Source organism: Ceratotherium simum, chromosome X (genome assembly GCF_057802395.1).
Source record: "Ceratotherium simum simum isolate JZ-2026a chromosome X, ASM5780239v1, whole genome shotgun sequence".
Classification (NCBI taxonomy): Eukaryota; Metazoa; Chordata; class Mammalia; order Perissodactyla; family Rhinocerotidae; genus Ceratotherium; species Ceratotherium simum.
In genome coordinates this window covers 61954249-61973919 of record NC_141940.1, presented here as the reverse complement: position 1 = coordinate 61973919, position 19671 = coordinate 61954249, and the positions used below count along the sequence as shown (strand labels likewise).

Here is a 19671-nt window from a genome sequence, read left to right as displayed (position 1 = left end):
TTGAAAATAAAAGACTTAATGGAGAAAAAAGTAGTTATAGGATACATAAGGAGAATACAGCTTTACTTTTCTGGCTTCAGGTCTCTATATACAATTCCTAATCGGTGCAGATGATCCAAAGCAAGGGCCAGTTCTGCAAGGTAGAATTTCACATCTTCCTCTGTAAACAGAACCTAAAATAAAATAATAATTTACCATTTGATCTTTTTGCAATATTGTTTTTAATTTACTTCTTTAAAAACCAGTAAACAGACAATTCTAGGCAAATAAGAAAATAAGAGAAGTAGATAGGTGAAACTAACCTGTTTAAGAATCCTTCTCGTCAATATTAACCATTTTAATTTAAATCTTCCTAAAATATATCATGTAGTTTGCATATCTTATTACACTGAGTATACTGCACAGGATTTATTTTCTTAATGACTTAGTGTCATAATATGATTATTAATTTTAGTACTCTACTACAACATAGGTATGCCCTCAGGAAGGCATTTGAAGTATATAGGATATTTTGATTTAGTGTTGGTAATTCCACTATTTTCTCTTTCACTGTCTACTATCACTTCTCAGAGATTTCACCTTTAGCAGCTCTACTAACCCAAAGCTTCTAATATACCAACACAAGTTGTTCAATTAGTAACTCTTATACTGAACATAGTTCTAAATCCAATCTGTGACCTAAGGGGTAGCTCCAGGCCTCTTCTGCTAGTAAAGTACATGAGTTTAATGGCACTGTATTCCTTGATCTTTTTGTGCCTGGGAATAGAGCTGCTATGATGAAGTGAAAAGAGCCCTGGACTTGGAATCAGAATTCACAGTGTAACATTTGAGATGTCACTTAGCCCTCCAGGCTTCAGTTTCTAAACCCCGAAAAATAAGGATAATAATGTCTGCTATATCTACCTAACAAGGTTGTTGTGGGAGTCAAATTAGTTTACGTGGAAAAAAAGCTGTGTAAATTGTAAAATGTTTTGTGTGCAACCCTGAGGTATTATTACATATTTTAATATATAATATAGATTATAATTATTATATTATATAATTAATTAATATATAATTATTATGTAATTACAATTATATTATTGTAATATTAATTATTACATATATTATTATTATGTCTATATTCATTCATAAGTGAGTGCTAATTTACACACAAATATCTGGATTATTAGAAAAACTCAAAATTTGAATGAAATATCATAAAATCTTGTAATTGGCTTGCCTATTTAGAATTACAGCCACTGAATTACATAACACAGACTCAGGTTACTAGTAAAATTGCAGAGAATGAGCAGTTGAAGATAAATTTTGATACTCCACCTACTTCTAAAAACAATCCATAGACAAACAAAGATTGTTTATTATTTTAAGTTTCAGACGAGTTCACTTGAATATTATATAATGGTAAAAGTAGAAAAACATCATTTTCACTTGATATTTTATTAAGAATAAAAATACTTGTTACTTGTTTAAATTCTGAGGAAGGCTAATCAAAATGTTCATTGTCATTGTAGGGCCAGCCTGGTGGCGTAGTGGTTAAGTTTGTGCACTCTGCTTTGGTGGCCCAGGGTTCGCAGGTTCCAATTCCGGGCACGGACCTATGCACTGCTTATCAAGCCATGCTGTGGCAGATGTCCCACATATAAAGTGGAGGAAGATGGGCACAGATGTTAGCCCAGGGCCAATCTTTCTCAGCAAAAAGAGGAGGATTGGCAACAGATGTTAGCTCAGAGCTAATATTCCTCACACACACACAAATGTTCACTGAAACCTAACACATATGAAAACCCTAAACAAAAATCTTTCAAACTTTAAAGAAGAAACTTTGCCTAGGTTACAGTTTATGGCAAGCATATTATCTTGTCATGAAGCTGAATCTGTGGAAAGCCTCATGATGGATGCAAATGAGAAACGTACAAGTAGCAATTATGCGCCAGTCACTATATATTCATTATGTTACTACAGTCTTCCAAACAAGCCTACGAGGTAGGTATTATCACCACCTTATGTATGGAAAAAGAGACTCAGTGATAAAGTAACTTGCCCAGAATAACAAAGCTAGTAAGAAACAGGCCCAGGATTTGAACTCAGAAATACCTGTCCATAAGAACTATCTCTTCCCCAGAAGCCACTTCTGTGATATGCCATGTTACAACTGTTTTTTTAGTTTTAGATTCACTACCATTAATGCTTTCCTATTCACTAATCAACCTATCATAAATACCCCCCCAAAATGAAAATCATCTAAAACCCCAGCACCCTAAGGTAAGCACTGCTAGTCTTTTGTTGACTGCTCTTCAAATAGTTCGTGTATGTATGTATATGTGTGTGTGTATGAGTGTGTGTGTTTTAACATATTTGAGATCATACTATATATACTATTTAGTGGCTTCCCTTTTCTCTACTTAATACTATATCATGAGCATTCTCCTATATCTGTAAAACTTATTTACAAAGAGTTTTCAACAGCTGCACAATATCAACATACTAATTTACCATAATTTATCTAAATATTCATTTAGGTTATTTCTAGTTTTTCACTATTTTAAATAACTCTATAATATACATATATGTTTTTGATATTTATGATTATTTCCCCAAAATGGATTCCTAAGGAATAAAACAGGAAATACTGGGTCAAGGAGCATAAATATTCCACAATTCTTGATATACACAAAATTATTTTCCAAAAAGATTACAATAATTTCCACTCCCATCAGCAGTTTATGAAAGCATTTGTCTTACCACATCCATGATAGCACTGAATATTACCTTTTACAAAATTTTTTCTAATTGGATATACAAAAATGGCATCAATTGTTTTAATTTAAATTTTGATTCTTAGGCTAAACATTTTTTCCATGTCTAGTGGCTTTTCTATTTTTTTGTGAATTATCAGTAATGTTTTTTGCTTATTTTCCATTACTGACTTACTGTTTTGTCAATTGGTGTAGCCCTTTAAATATTAAAAATGTCAGTTCTCCATATTACTTGTAAATATTTTCCCTGTTGTGCTGGTTTTTGATGTTCAGTAATTCCTAATTTTTTAGTCAAATTTATGTATTATTTCTGTATGATTTTCCTTCATTACTTTAATGATTAAAGAGACCTCCATTCAATGGTCGACTATATGTTCAGCTGAATTGTCTGTTAGGATGATTGTTTTTCCAGATTTAGCTCTTCAATGTAAGTAAAATTTATCTTTGTATGTGGTAGAGATGACAATTTAAAATGATTTTTTTCTGAAATATCTAACCAATTTCTCATATACTGTTTACTGAAAAATCAATATCTTTGACATGAACTTGTGATTCTTCCTCTATCATAATAACATATGGTAAGTCATATATACCAGAATATTCCTGGGCTATAACAGTATGTGTCTAATCTTGTGTTGACACACTGATGTTTTGCTTATAGCAGTCGTTTTATAAAGTTTTAAATAAGAAGTAGGGAAAGGAAAGGGTGTTATTTTCAAAACGTCTTAGTTGTATTCATTTGTTTACTTTTCCAGATAAGCTGGTAAAATCATTCTGTCAACTTCAAACAAACAAAAATTCCTACTGGGACTTTGTTCAGAATATTTTTACCCCTATAAATAAATTCTGGAAGAATTGGCAGTTTTACAATTATCAGCCATTTATCCCACTGTATTTTCTTGATATTAGCAAAGAAGGGCATGGTTTAAGAATTTTGTGTGTGTTTGTGTGTGTGTATGTGTTATGTGTTTATTTTGGGAGAGAGAAATTTGGGGAGGTATCATTCCCTTTAAAATATATATGATGTACATTATAAAATTATTTAACACATAAAATAATGTACTCTTTAAAGTCTTTTTCTAAGGCATAAAGAATAAGTCCTCATTTTGAATGATATAACAGATTTTTTTGTACACACAAGTTACATATAACCAATAAACAACTTCTTATTAATAAGCTATCTATACAAGTAACCATTAAATCATTTTTTAAAAGCCTATTCAATGAATATACTAATTTATTGTCTTTTGGGAAATGCATTTAAAATTCTTGCTCTTACCTAATATTCCAGACTTAGGAATCAAAACTTACTGACTGCATCTCTGTGCTAGTATGGGTTTAGATAGTCCCACATCGAGAATGGAGGTCTGAAGAGTTTAAAAGAAAATTAGAAATGACTACAAGTAAGAACTTCTCAAACACATTCTTGACACTTCTACAATCTAACAAAAGAAATCACGAATACTGGAAGCTTGTTATACTGTTGTCCCTCTGTGTCTTGGGATCAGCTTTTAACAACATTCTTTAAAGACCCTCCTTGGAAGGGGGTCCTAGACAGACCCTACCACATACTGAATTTTGTTCTATAGTAAAGAATATACCAAGATCACAGTCTGTGTTCATGCATGGCATGTTTTGCACTGGAGGTAGACAGATATAAGCCAGAGACCTTAGCCAGTTAAGCACTGGCTAGCATCCCAGAAGCACACTGTTCCTTTTTCACAGCAAGTTCCAGAGCTCTGGGAATCAACAGTAGCTCCCCTACACTCAACATTTTAATTCTGGAAGTGAGATGCTGAACCACTATCACCCAATTAAAATGCTACTCCCAGACTACCACTTCAAGACAAAATGAAGTAGACAAGGACAGGATTTAATCTCCCACCCGATGAAACAACTGTAACATAGGACAAAATATATGAAATGACACTTTTCAAGACACTGCACATCACGCAACAAAGGACAGTGAATACTGAGAGATGGGAAACAAATGAAGTAACAACTACAACTGTCCTAGCTTACTACCTAGAAAGAGTTTCCAAGCAGCAGTGCAGGGAGGGATAAATCAGGCAGAGCCTGGAAGACTCCCTGAGTTGATGAGATGGAGCTGAGAGTCTGGGGAGACAAGAAGGATAGAATTCACAAGATAGAATACAGACGGGAGAAGTGCACAGAGAAAGAACTATAGAGCTATGTAAACGGTCTCCCTCAAGTATTCAGCAGAGAAATGTTCAGCACATGTAAGTGAGAAAACCAATCTGAGCCAGGAAAAGAACCAATGAAAGGATTATAGGGACTAATCTACGGAACACACACAGGGCTAGGAACAGTTCCTGTTACCTCCAGCCAGAGCAGAAAACTTCATAATTCACAGGACATTGGGTGGAGTAATCAGAAGGGTTGGTTTCAGAGTGGAGCAAAATTAACCCTTGATTAAACAACCTGAAAGAATCAAACCAGTTCCACATTCTGGAACAAAGCTCAGCAATATTTATAAGAATACAAAAATATTCACCACCTAACACGGTAAATTTCAGAATGCTTGCTATCCAATAAAAAATTGCCAATCCTGGATCTGAGGAAACTACTTGAGCCCAGGAAAGGAACAACTCTAAAGGATTAAAAGAAAAAACCCAAAGAACTCAGACAGGAGCAGGATAGGTCCCGTTCCCAACAGTGAGAGTGAAAAACCTTACAATTCACAGGGTGTTGGCAAGAGTACCAAGAAGGGTCATGCATCAGTATTGGGAAAAATTAATCCTAGACTAAATTCTGCTCTGGTTCCACATAACAAAGCTTAAAAGCAAGACTCAAAAGGTTAACTGCACCCCAGAACAAAGCTAAATACTACTTATAAGAAAAAAAAGTATCTAGAGCACAAGAAACTTAAATTCACAATGCCTGCCATCCAATAAAAAATGACTAGGCAATTATGCTGCCATTGAAGCATGAAAGGCAGCCATAGACAATACTTAAACAAATGGGTGTGGCTGTCTTCCAATAAAACTTTATTTACCAAAACAAACAACTGGCCATATTTGGCCTGAGACCATAGATTCCTGACTCCTGAGTTAAAGATTTATACTACGAACCCTAAAGCAACTATTAAAATAACATAACAAAGTATTATAGATAAAAAGCCAATTGCAGACATAAAAATTAAATTGTGGAAAATAATTAATTAAAAATAAGGCATAATAAGAAAGGAAAAAGAACAAAGAACAGATGGGACAAAAAAAAAAAAACACTAAATAGCAAGATGGGAGATTTAAACCCAATGATATCAATAATCATATTAAATGCAATAGGTCAGACACTCCAATTAAAAGCCATAGATTTTTACTGGATAAAAAGCAAAGATAATTATATGCTGCCTTAAGTACTGCACATTAAATATAAAGACAGAAATAGATTAAATAAAAATATGAAAAACAATATACCAAGCTAACAATAATAAAAAAGCTGGAGTAACTATATTAATATCAAAGTAGATTTCAAAGTAAAGAACATTAGCAGGGATAAAATAAGTCATTTCATAATGATAAAGGGGTCAATTCATTAAGAGGGAATGATAATTCTAAATGTTTATGCTTAATGTTATGCTTAACTTAATAAAAGAATTTTGAAATACATGAAGCAAAAACTGACAGAAATTCAAGAATAGAAAAATCCATAAGTATACTCAAAGGTTTCAATCTCTCTCAAAAATTTATAGAACATACGGCAAAAAATTAGGAAGAATATAGTAGACTTAATACCACTATCACACAACTTAATCTAATTGACATTTATAGAACCTTCCACTACCCAACAGCAGAATACACATTCTTCTCAAGTGCATATGGAACATTTACCAAGATACATTATAGTCTGAAGCATAAAACAATTATAAGTGAATTTAAGAGAATTCAAGTCATACAAAGTATGCTTTATGATCACAGTGAAATTAAATTAGAAATCAATAATAGAAAGTTATCTGGAAAACGCCCACATATTTGTCAATAACATACTTCTAAATAACCCATGAGTCAAAGAAGAAATAAAAAAGAAATTAGAAAGTATGTTGAACTGAAAGACAATAAAAACATCACATATCAAAATTTGGGGGATGCTACTACAGCAGTATCTAGAGGAAATTTATACTACTACAAACCTATATTAGAAAAGAAGAAAGGAGCCAGCTCTGATGGCCTAGTGGTTAAAGTTCAGCATGCTCTGCTTTGGCGGCCCGGGTTTGGTTCCTGGGTGCAGAACCAGGCCGCTCACCTGTCAGTAGTCATGGGGCGGCAGATCACATAAAAGAACCAGAAGGACTTACAACTATAATATACAACTACATACTGGGGCTTTGGAGAGGAAGGAAAAAGGAAAAAAGAAAAAAGAGAGGAAGACTGGCAACAGATGTTAGCTCAGGGCGAATCTTTCCCAACAAAAAACACAAGCTCTTTATTAAAAAAGAAAAAAAAGAAAAGAAGAAAGGTCTCAAACCAATAACTTCAAATTCCATCTTAGAAAACAAAAACACAAAGAAAAAAGAAAAAATGAAGTAATAAAGATTAAAGTAAAAAATAATGAAACAGAAAACAAATACAATAGAGAAAATCAGGGAAACCAAAAGCTGATTTTTTTTTAAAGCAGAACAATAAAACTGATAAACCTCTAGCAAGGCTAAGCAAGACAAAAACAAGAGAAGACACAAAATACCAACATCAGGAATGACAGTATCAACATCACTGATGAGTCTACAGCTATAAAAAGGATAATAAGGGAATATTATGAATAACTTTATGCCAATGAATTTGATAACTATGATGAAATGGACAAATTACTTAAAAGACACAAGATACCAACCTCATTCAAAAAAGAAAGATAAACTGAATAGCCCCAGTCTATTAAATAAATTAAATTTGTAGTTAAACATCTTACCATTAAGAAAAACTCCAGGCCCATATGGCTTCACTGGTGAATTCTACCAATCATTTAATGACAATTTAACATTGAACTTTTCCAGAAAATTGAAGAGGAGAAAACACTACCCAACTCATTCTATGAAACCAGAATTGCACTGACATTAAAACTAGACATAAACAATACAAGAAAACTACAGTCAAATATCCCTCATGAAAACAGATGTAAAAATTCTTAAACTTTTAGCAAATATCATCCAACAATATGCAAAAAGGAAACATCATAACCAAATAGGGTTCATCTACAGATGCAAGGCTGCTTCAATATCTGATAATCAATCAACGTAATTCACCATATCAAACGATTAAAGAAGAAAAAATATATGATTATCTCAATAAGTGCAGCAAAAGAATTTGACAAAACCTAACATACATTCCTAATACAAACTCCCAAAAAACTAGTAACAGAAGGGAACTTTCTCAACCTGATAAAGACATGTGAAAAGACCTACAATTAACTTTGTAATTTATGGTGAAATTATGCTTTCCCCCTAAGATCAGAAACAAGCCAAGAAGTGTCTGTTCTTACCAATTCAACACTGGACTTGAGGGTCAAGCCCATGCAACAAAGAAAAATAAAAGAAATAAACGACATCCATAATGGAAAAGAAGAAGAAAATCTCCTTATTTACAGATTACAAATAGAAAATTCTATGGAATCTACAAAAAACTGCTAAATGTAATAAGTAAGTTTAGTTAGATTGTGGGATACAAGTTCAGTATAAAAAAATCAATTGTATTTCCATCTAATTCGAAAATGAAATTAAGAAAGTAATTCCATTTACAATGGCATTTAAAAAAAGAGATAAATCTGACTAAAAATATGCAAGACTTGTACACTGAAAAACCACAAGACTGCTGAGAGAAATTAAAGACTCCTCAAATAAATGGAGAGAGAGACCATTTTCACGGATTAGAAGACTCAATATTGTGAAAATGTCAATTATCTGCAAATTGACTTATAGATTCAATGCAATTCCAATCAAAATCTCAGCAGGCTTTTTTTGTAGAAAGTGAAAAGCTGATTTTAAAATTGATAAGAGGGGCCGGCCCTGTGGCTTAGCGGTTAAGTGTGCACATTCCACCACTGGCGGCCCGGGTTCGGATCCCGGTGCGCACCGATGCACCACTTGTCGGGCCATGCTGAGGCGGCGTCCCGCATACAGCAACTAGCAGGTTGTGCAACTATAACATACAACTATCTACTGGGGCTTTGAGGAGAAAAAGAGAAAAAAAAAGGAGGAGGATTGGCAATAGATGTTAGCTCAGGGCCAGTCTTCCTCAGCAAAAAGAGGAGGATTGGCATGGATGTTAGCTCATGGCTGATCCTCACACACACACACACACACACACACAAAAATTGATAAGAAAATGTAAAGGACCTAGAAGAGGCAAAACAATTTTGAAAAAGTGCAAAGTTCAAGGATGTGCACTATCTGACTTGAAAATACATTATAAAAGTACAGTATTCAAGAAAGTGTGCATAAAGATAGACAAACAGATCAACGGAACAGAATAGAGTGTCCAGAAATAGATCTTCACATATATGGTCAATTGATTTTCAAAAAAAATGCAAGGTAATTCAGTGGAGAAAGTGTAGTCTTTCCAATGATGATGCTAGAACAGTGGGATATCTATACGCAAAAACAAAAGGACTTTGACTTCAACACATATCTATCACTATATACTAAAATGAACTCAAAATGGACTATAAACTTAAATGTAAAACCTAAAACCAAAAAACCTCTACAAAACATAGGAGAAAATCTTTGTGACCTGGGATTAGGCAAATATTCCTTAAATAGGGCACCAAAAACACAACTCATATAAAAGGAAAAATATTATAAATCAGACTTTATCAAAATAAAGAACTGCTTTTTGAAAGACGTTAAAGAGAACAAAAAGACAAAGCATAGATCAGAAGAAAATATCTGCAAACAACATATATGATAAAGGACTTACCATCCAAAATATACGAAGACTCTCAGAACTCAGTAAGAAAAAGAAAACCCAATAAAAAATGGGCCAAAGATTTAAACAGACATTTTATCAAGGAAGATAGATAGATGTCAAATAAGTGCATGAAGAGACGTTCAACACCATTAGTCATTAGGGTAATACAATTCAAAACCACAATAAGGTACCACTACACACTTATCAGATGTCCAAAATTAAAACAAGACTGACCATACCAAGCGTCAGCAAGGATGTGGAGCAAATGAAACTCTCATATGCTGCTGGTGGGAATGTAAAAATTACATAACCACTTTGGAATACAGTTTGACAGTGCCTTTAAAATAAGTTAAAACATATACCTACTATATAACCCAGTCATTACACTCATAGGTATTTAACCATGAAAAATGAAAACATATGTCCATACAATCACTTGTGCTTGAATGTTTGTAGCAGCTTTATTAGCAATATCCAAAAACTGCAAACTCAAACATCCATCAACAAGTGAATAATAAACAAATTGTGGTGTATCCATACAGTGGAATACTACTCAGCAATAAAAATGAATGATCTATTGATACATGCAACAACATGGTGAATCTCAAAATAATTACTCTGAGTTAAATAAGCCAGATAAAAAACGAATACATAATATATGACTCCATTTATATCAAGTCCTGGAAAATGCAAACCAAACAGTGACAGAAAGCAGATTCAGTAGGAGCGGGCAGGAGGGAGGTCATTACAAAGGGGCACAAGAATACTGTTGGGGATGCTGGATAAGCTAATTATTCTGATTGTGATGATGGTTTCATTAGTATATACAAAATGTCAAAATTTATCAAAGTGTATAGTTTAATATGTACAGTTTATTGTATGTCAATTATACCTCCATAAACCTGTTTTAAACATGAATAAATTAAACACTACTCCCAGAAGCATTTTGGTAGCTTGACTAGCCAAAGTGCTAGGCTTGTCCCTATCTACTTCACCCAGCTATTTATATTGATCTTGCGCCTAAGAGAATAACGAGTAGCACATTGAGATGATCTAAATGACAGCTAGACAGATAATGTCATTAACTGGCACATCCATTAAATACTATGCAATGAAACAAACAGAATAATTATCATTTAAAATTTCTATAGGAAAAAGGTAATTAACAAAGGAACAAAAAAGATTTTTCTTAGTTTTGTTTTGATAAAATATAGTAAACATTTACAGATACTCACCTCTTTGGATAATCTTGTGAAGACATCTCCTCCCCTGAGAAAATCCAATATTAAATACAGCTTCCCTTCAGTCTGAAAGGCTAATTAGAAATCAAAATGTAATAATAGAACAATCTTAAAGGCTTAAAAAGCTTAGTATACTTTTTAATTAATATGTATATTTAGAATTTTATCACTAAACATTATTAAGCAATTAAGCATTTACTCACATGGTCCATTATTGGATGACATTATCTCAAAATTAAATCTAGTGTTGAAACAGCTATAAACCCCTTCCCAGAACATAATCAACCTCGCCTGTGGCTTTACACAGAAACTTCTACAACCATCATTTTCCTGATTTATGGATCATCATGTTCTACTGCAATTGCCTGAACTCTGCCTCCCCACCTATTGAAAATCTACTAATTCTTTCAAGCTCAACAAAAATACCATCTCTTCTATTAAGCTTTCCTCTACTAAGGATTTCCCCTTTTTCACATTTCCCTAGAGTATCCTTACCCTCTTCCCTATCAGAATTTCTCGCCACTACTTTTGAGATCTCATTGTACTTTATGTCTCTCTTATGGTACTTATTCCATTTTGATTTGTACAATTAATTTGTTTACATGTCTGTGTTTCCTACAGATTATAAATTTCTTGAGATCAGAGGCTGTTTCACCTGCATTTAATACAGTGTTGTTGGGGCCAGCCCGGTGGCGCAAGCGGTTAAGTGCACGCACTCTGCTGCGGCGGCCCAGTGTTCGCCGGTTCGGATCCCGGGTGCACCGACGCACCGCTTGTCAAGCCATGCTGTGGCGGCATCCCATATAAAGTGGAGGAAGATGGGCATGGATGTTAGCCCAGGGCCTGTCTTCCTCAGCAAAAAAAAAGAGGAGGATTGGCAGATGTTAGCACAGGGCTGATCTTCCTCACACACACAAAAAAATTTAAATACAGTGTTTTGCACCCAATTGGTGTTTACAGATTAATCTAATGACATCCTAGAGATTCAAGGAAGGAGGTCTTTAGATACTACTACCTTCATTCCATTAGAGTAACAGAGAGTGAAAGAACAATGGGTGGGAATTTCTTGAGGGTTTTTTATAGAGATAATTGGGTACATATTTTAAGGCATTATTTGCCAAAATTACCTAAGAATACGATCAATAGCTGCTACTTTTTTAAGACTCAAAAACTGTAAATGACAAAGTAGACCATATTAGTGATTTAAGATGTATATACCTTTGAATTCCCCAGGGAAGCAAAACTCCACAATCTCATGCATACATTAAATTAATAATGGAGCCATGATTCAAACTCAGAACTGTCAAACTCCAAATTCATGTTCTTTCTATCATACCTACTACTTCTCACTGGTATTCCTCTCCCCCTAAATATAAGAAAGAATAATTCAAACAGATTAATATAACTACATGGTTATCTTCAATAGAACCAGGAAGTAAGATTAATATGCTCATTATGAACATGTAAGAGGAGCACTTCCAAACACCAGAATATTTTGAATAAATTATCATAGTAGTCTATAGCCTAAGATCACTGGAGGTATAGCCCAATAGACTATAGAACTACTACCAGACAAGTAATCAGAAGACACTATCTTGTTACCTAAGACAAGTTAACCAACAAATACAGGAAATACAACTAAAAGCTAGACATTGATTCTTATTTGAGATAAATACATTTTACATAGTTGAATGTATTAAATCAGCTTGAAATATTTATTCCTTGTTATATTATTATTTGAAAGGAAATCTTTTAATTCTCTTATTCCATAAATTTTAAAAAAAGATTACATACCATAGTGCAATTTAACAATAAACGGATGATTTACTTCCACCAGTATATCCCTCTCCATCTTTGTCCGAACTCTGTCTCGAACTAAAAATTACAGAAGGGTAGAATATATTCCTCTTGTATATAATTTCAGTAGAGATACCATCAATAATTCACCAAAAACATAAAAATATAAAATATAACTTTATAAGTGCCTAAATTTGGAATCTATATATTCCTAGACAGTAATTACCACATTCTCAGAAAGCCAACAAATTCAGTTTATATCTAGAGATGGGTTAAAGTGACATAAACAAGTATTTGGCTAATATGCATTTATTATATATTAGTCTCTAATTGCTCAAATGAGTTCAATGATTAAAACTGAGCACAGTGTTATTGTTGTCACAGCTTAGAAGACGATGTATATAAGTGTATGCAGGAGTTTGTGCTTTCTCAATATGGAACAGAAAAACAGAACAGAAAAAAATAAGAACCTTGAAATAAAAGAACACAGCTTAATAAAATAAGCTCACTTTAAATTAAATAAAATGTGTCACTTTTTATACCATTAAATTTTTACCAGGGTACATTCTCACTAAATTAGGGCATATGCCAATATCAAACCTAGAAATATCACTTACTGGCTAGAAAACTGCAACAATGACTAACGTTAAACGGAAACTAAATCTACTCACCTTATACAAGCAATAAACAGCATATTTCTTAAAACAAGCTGTATAAAATCCTATTTTAATAAGCTATCTAATTTTCTACCTTTTAAAGAAGCTTTTTTTAACACCTTCATTGCATAGAGCTGCCCAGCATCAGGACCGGTCTTCTTTCTAACGAGAAAAACCTAATAGGAGAATTAAAAAAAAGTAAAATTCACATTTCAAGCCATCCTTGCTATACACACACAGTAGCACACACATATGTCCTAGTATTTTCTCTAATTTTATAAAGATATACCTTTCTCTATAAATTATACTTAGTTAATATTTTCTCACTCTCATTCATTTATAGTAAATCACACTCTCATACATACTACTGTGGAAAACAAAATTTTAAAAATAGATGATATGGTCATGGACTTTGAGGAGTTTGTGATGCAAGAGATAAAGATGTAAGAGATAAATAACATAACAAAAGACAACTTGAGCTAAGGGAGCTCCTTTTAAGATCCAAGTTCCTTTTTGTTACCATAATAAAGAGCAAAAACATGCGATGACAGTTGTTAATTTGATAACTTCATTTCTACTTCCTTATTGGTTCATTCTAGAAGTTACAAGGCATTTTATTTTCTAATAAGAAATCAGAGGCAACTCTTATCTGTCTGCCAGGTAGAAGAATCAAGACAGCAAATTAGGGCTAGCCCCGTGGCTTAGCGGTTAAGTGCGCGCGCTCCGCTGCTGGCGGCCCGGGTTCGGATCCGGGCGCGCACCGACACACCGCTTCTCCGGTCATGCTGAGGCCGCGTCCCACATACAGCAACTAGAAGGATGTGCAACTATGACATAGAACTATCTACTGGGGCTTTGGGGGAAAAAACAAAAAAGGAGGAGGATTGGCAATAGATGTTAGCTCAGAGCCGGTCTTCCTCAGCAAAAAGAGGAGGATTAGCACGGATGTTAGCTCAGGGCTGATCTTCCTCACAGAAAAAAAAAAAAAAAAGACAGCAAATTATCTCAATAAACAAATGAAAGTTAAACTCTTTAAAGTTACTAAGCAAGCTTAAGTAATAATATTTCATATTTTCAAACTAAGATTATGACTCATTAAAAGCTAAGTTCTTAAAAAGCCTCAGTTATGAAGATAAATATGAATAGATTACAGTTTTATGAGTTATTTATTAGTAAAGGACTGTTTCATTTTTAAAACTTAATTAGTAAAACTGGTTCAGTGCCTCAACCTGCCATCCCTAACAAGTTCTATTCAAGTGTTGCTTAAATTAAAAATGTGATCAAGTTAACTAACTTGTTCACATAAAATTGCATATGGGAGAGCTATTGAGTAATTTCTATTTTGCCTCTTTCCAAGGCATAGCTCAAAACCCTTTATTCCAGATCTTTTTATGTGATATCTATATAGCAGCCAACTCGGAGGGGTGTTTACTTCATGGAATCTCTGCTTTCTTCTACTCTGAAAGTAAAGCTTTAGATCAGATCTACACTCAAGTTTAGAGTTTTCACAATGATCTAGGGTAGTGCTTCTCACACTTTCTATGTAGACAAACCAGTCTTTTTTTCTCTTTCCTCCAATCCACTGCAGACCACACTTTCTATAAAATATAATCAAAACATATTATTTAGAAAAATGAAATCTAAATGTCATACAAAATACAATCCTTTTTATTTTTTTTAATTTTTTTTTTGGTGAGGGAGATTGGTCATGAGCGAACATGTGTGCCTATCTCCCTCTAGTTTGTATATGTGACACCACCACAGCACGGCTTGATGAGCAGTACATAGGTCTGTGCCCGGGATCTGAACCTGTGAACCCCAGGTCACCGAAGAGGAGTGTGTGAACTTAACCACTATACCACTGAGCCAGCCTCCATACAATCCTTTTTAAACTAATAGATTCCACACAGAAAATTACTCTGTCAAATTTCCGTAAAAGTTTCTAATGCTTACTCTCAGTGTCTCACAGTGAACTAGTAACAAACAGTTTATACCATGCTTGGCATAGACTAAGCAAGAGCATCCACTTATTAAAAAATGGTAGGTTTTTGCAACATAAAACTATCTTTGGAGAAAAGAAGGGGTTGAACCAAATCATAAATTTTGCAGATCACCACAATTATTTCTGTACTGAAAGAGCTAACAAATTAAAACTACTACCCTGTGTAACTTGCCTGTCTAACATCTAGTCTGAACTCCAACAAGATTTCCCCAAACAACTTAGAATCCTAAGAAAATGTGCATCTTGCCACAGAAGATTTCAGTGGCTTCATTCCATGGAGTTATTTTTACTGGATTTAAACTTGGAAAAGATATTCCTAAAAGTCCATAATTTTTCACTGATGAAAATGGTAAGCATTTGAGCAAAGAGTGTCAAATTTTACACACCTATAGTCTACCCTCAGTGTCCTTTATAAAATAGAAGCATTAAAAGATAAAATTAATATCTTATAAGTGAACAGTGCTTTTTAATCACTGAAGAATATCATTTAACCTGGGTCAGACAGAATACACACTCAAACTAGATTACCATGGGGCTCTAAATGTCATATAAAACCTATTGATTAAGCTAAAGAAGGTACGACCCCAGATACATATTTTCTCATCTTTTTTTTCAAATTTTCAGTTGTTGGCAAACAAGTGGACTTCTATGTATTTGTATAGCTGATTTAAGAGGCAGTCTTTATCAGTCTTTTAAAGAGTAGATTAAATGAATTGCCACAACACACACACACAAAAAAAAGCGTCAAAGTTAAGCAAATGGCATTAACCCCAAGCACTAGACTGAAAGTCTCCATGCAATTTTACTGATAAGGGCAAATAAATGCAGACAACCAATTTCCTTTTTCCTAATCAATATCATGTGACCAAGATGATGACAACAAAGGAATCAAGTCATTTCATGAGTGATGACTCCACCACAAGTAGGAGAACTATCTTTATTAGTCTCTTCCAGGAAAGCATTTCTCAATCTTTTTGGTCTCAGGAATCCTTTACAATGTTAAAATTATTGAAGACTCCAAAGTGCTTTTGTTTTTGTGGATTAGACCTATTGATATTTACCATATTAGAAATTAAAACAGAAAAAAATGACCTATGTATCGATTCATTAAAAAATATTAAGCCTGTTACATGTGAGCATAAATATTTTTATAAAGATAACTCTATTTTCTAAAACAAAAAAATAAATGAAAAGCGTGACACTGATTTACATTTTTGCAAATCTCTAATATTTGGCTTAACAGAAGATAGTTTGATTCTCATATCTGCGTTTACATTCAATCTGCTGCAATTAAGTTGTTTTGCTTCAAGTACAGGAAGAAAATCAGGCTTCACACAGATATGAATTTGGAAAAGAAAGAAGTATTTTAATAGCCTTTTCATATAATTGTGTTATTCTTCTTTGATACAACACATGAACTTGACAACTGGCAGTTTTTTAAGGGTTAGTTACAATGAAGAATCTGAAACCATATAAACTAACTGTCCATATTCTGTTATGCAATAATCCATTGGTCTACTTTACACTTTGAATGGATTTTGTACTCATGTTTGATTTGATAACATCATGTGTTGGTCATCTCAATAATACTGGTTCACTGAGTTATGCAGATCTTCCACATGTTGACAGTAGCAATCTCATATCAGAAAAGTCTTTTAAGTATTAAGAAGATGTCAAGCTCATGGTAGCAAATAAAAATTTTTGAAAATTTTAATTTTTTGCTTCAAAGCTCAAATTTTATGATTGACAAAAATATTGTCAGTTGTCTTCCATGAAATTACAGGCTCACTCCATTCCTTTTTGACAAAACATCTACCTAATACCCAAGTTTAAGTAATCAGAGCTTGTCAATCATTCTTTCAAGTAAAAATGGTATCCCATGAAAAAATGGCTAGTTCAGTTCACAACTCAAAAGATCACACAAGTGCTCTGTCTTGAGACAAGCACCCTCTTTCAGTATGCAGCTAAAGTGCTTTATATGTGTACTTCTCATTTCACCACACACTATTAAAAAGAAGTATACTCAAGGGTTGAGATTTGATAAATTTAATCATTGTTAACACCTCATCAAGGACATTGTTTATTTTTTCCTTAGGAAGATTAGCCCTGAGCTAACATCTGTTGCCAATCCTCCTCTTTTCTGCTGAGGAAGATGGGCCCTGGCTATCATCCACGCCCATCTTCCTCTACTTTATATGGGACGCTGCTACAGCATGGTTTGATAAGCAGTGTGTAGGTCCACGACCAGGATCTGACACTGCAAACCCCGGGCCACTGAAGCAGAGCATGTGAACTTAACCACTATGCCACTGGTCTGGCCCCATAAAGGACATTCTTAAGTAAAATTTGCATTTTTTTTAAACTGCAAGTGGGGCCAGCCCAGTGGTCTAGTGGTTAAGTTCAGCACACTCCACTTCAGCTGCCCAGGTTTCATGGGTTCAGATCCCAGGCACAGGCCTACACTGCTCATCAGCCATGCTGTGGCAGTGACCTACACATAAAATAGAGGAAGACTGGTACAGATGTTAGCTCAGGGCCAATCTTCCTCAAGTGAAAAAAAGAAAGATTGGCGACAGGTGGGGTAGCTCAGGCTGAATCTACCTCAGCAAAAAAAAAAAAAAACCGCAAGTGTGTGGCAGTGAAGAATACAATGACTACTGACATAGTTTGGAGTCACTGCCTTGATTGGGCCAAGGTGCCACAAGTTTTACAAATAGTATCTTGGTATTATTATGAAATAGTTGTGACCTTGAGGAACCTCTGAAAGCATCTTGTGGATGTCCAGGGGTAAACAGACCACACTTTAAGAACCACTGTTCTAGAACACTGCCCTTAATAGAGTTTAAAAGAATGAAGTATAGAGAACAATAAGAAGGAATCAAGGAAGAAAGAAAAAGTTAGTTCAGGCTTTCAGGAAGACACTTGCACAAAGCAGCCACTTTTTCTCTAGCTCTTCTAATACTCACTAGCATCCCAATATGACATCTAATAGAAACCATCATTTACCGTCTAGAGAAGTAACTGTTTATTTGTTCATCACCTGATATTCAGATTTTATGGGTGAACATTCCTAGCATAAGAAAACATCATCTCACTCTGCTTTCTTCCCATGATCAACTACAGAAGAAGTTGGGTGGCTTCAAACTACTGTATCTAAAAAGATATCTATCCTGATCAGAGAGGTTTCTTTTCAGTCACCCTAATCCAATTCTAAGAAACTGTCCAGAAGAGAAATGAATTAGTTATTCCATATACTTTTCTCTTGGTCATATGGACTTTTATATTTTCCATTGAGAAGTATTCAATAAGTGCTTGTTGAAGTGAACTGAAAGATCACACCGCTTTAACCCTGATTGAAGAGAAAGGACCAACTGCAAGAAATTTTACGACATAAATATATTTTTAAAACTATCTCTTGGTAGTTAATTACTTAAGAGGGCAAGGGTTTAATATTTTCAAAAATTCATTTTTAAGTTCTATAGTTAAAGGCTTTACTATCACAAAAGCAAAAAAAATTTTTATAATCCATAAATGTTAAAATGTATGCTTTGTGTAAATATGACCGGGCATGTGAAATACAAGAAAGGCTAGTCTATTTCAAACATGTTTTCATGTGTTTTATTTGACTGTCTTTTAAAATAATTAATGTAAGTGTTTTGGTATACTACATTTCAATCCATACATTAATGATCATTAATAGCATTATACATGGTGGGCTTAAGTACAGAATTTTATATGCATCTTTCATGATGATAATGCATGCTTCTTTAAAGCACAATTTTACAACTGACTTTAGTAGGGATTTTCCCCTATTAAATAGACTATAAAGATATTTAATGTCATAAGGCTTTATATAAGCTAAAATTCCATTTATTGCATTTTAACAACAGAACTTTTGTAGAAAAACTTAAATAAGACTGCAGCCCAAAGTTTCTTGGAATTGCTCCTACACTTATCTGATTCACAGCCTTGGCCAAACTCCTGAATAGGTTCAGTATATAACAAGTCACACCCACACAACGCCTCCACAAATGATGTAATACTGACAAGCAAGTATGTTCATATCCTATGAAGAAAATAAAATAAGCCACCTCCCTTAATATTTCTTTGGTTGATAAACTACATAAAGATCACTATTCTGTATTTTAATATTAGGAATTTTAAAAAAGCTTCTATGACATTCTTGTTAAACTAAAGATCCTGCACAGACAAAGCTGAGTGTTCCCTGAATTTAAGGACTACACTGACAACTTTTCAGCATGTTGCTATCTTCAATGTGAAGACGTTATTGAAGAC

At 34.0% G+C, this 19671-nt stretch overlaps 1 protein-coding gene across 5 annotated transcripts in view; it reads right to left on the bottom strand.

The window, feature by feature from the left end:
- The window catches only part of RPS6KA6 (ribosomal protein S6 kinase A6), a 180485-nt gene that overhangs the window by 79150 nt on the left and 81664 nt on the right, over nucleotides 1-19671 (bottom strand). For all 5 annotated transcript variants that reach the window (XM_087427031.1, XM_087427028.1, XM_087427030.1 and 2 more), the window contains exons 4-7: nucleotides 13468-13549; nucleotides 12715-12795; nucleotides 10915-10994; nucleotides 67-173 (exon numbers count right to left, since the gene is read on the bottom strand). In XM_087427031.1, the coding sequence (XP_087283157.1) occupies nucleotides 67-173; nucleotides 10915-10994; nucleotides 12715-12795; nucleotides 13468-13549 (350 nt within the window). The remainder of the gene's footprint in view (nucleotides 1-66; nucleotides 174-10914; nucleotides 10995-12714; nucleotides 12796-13467; nucleotides 13550-19671) is intronic.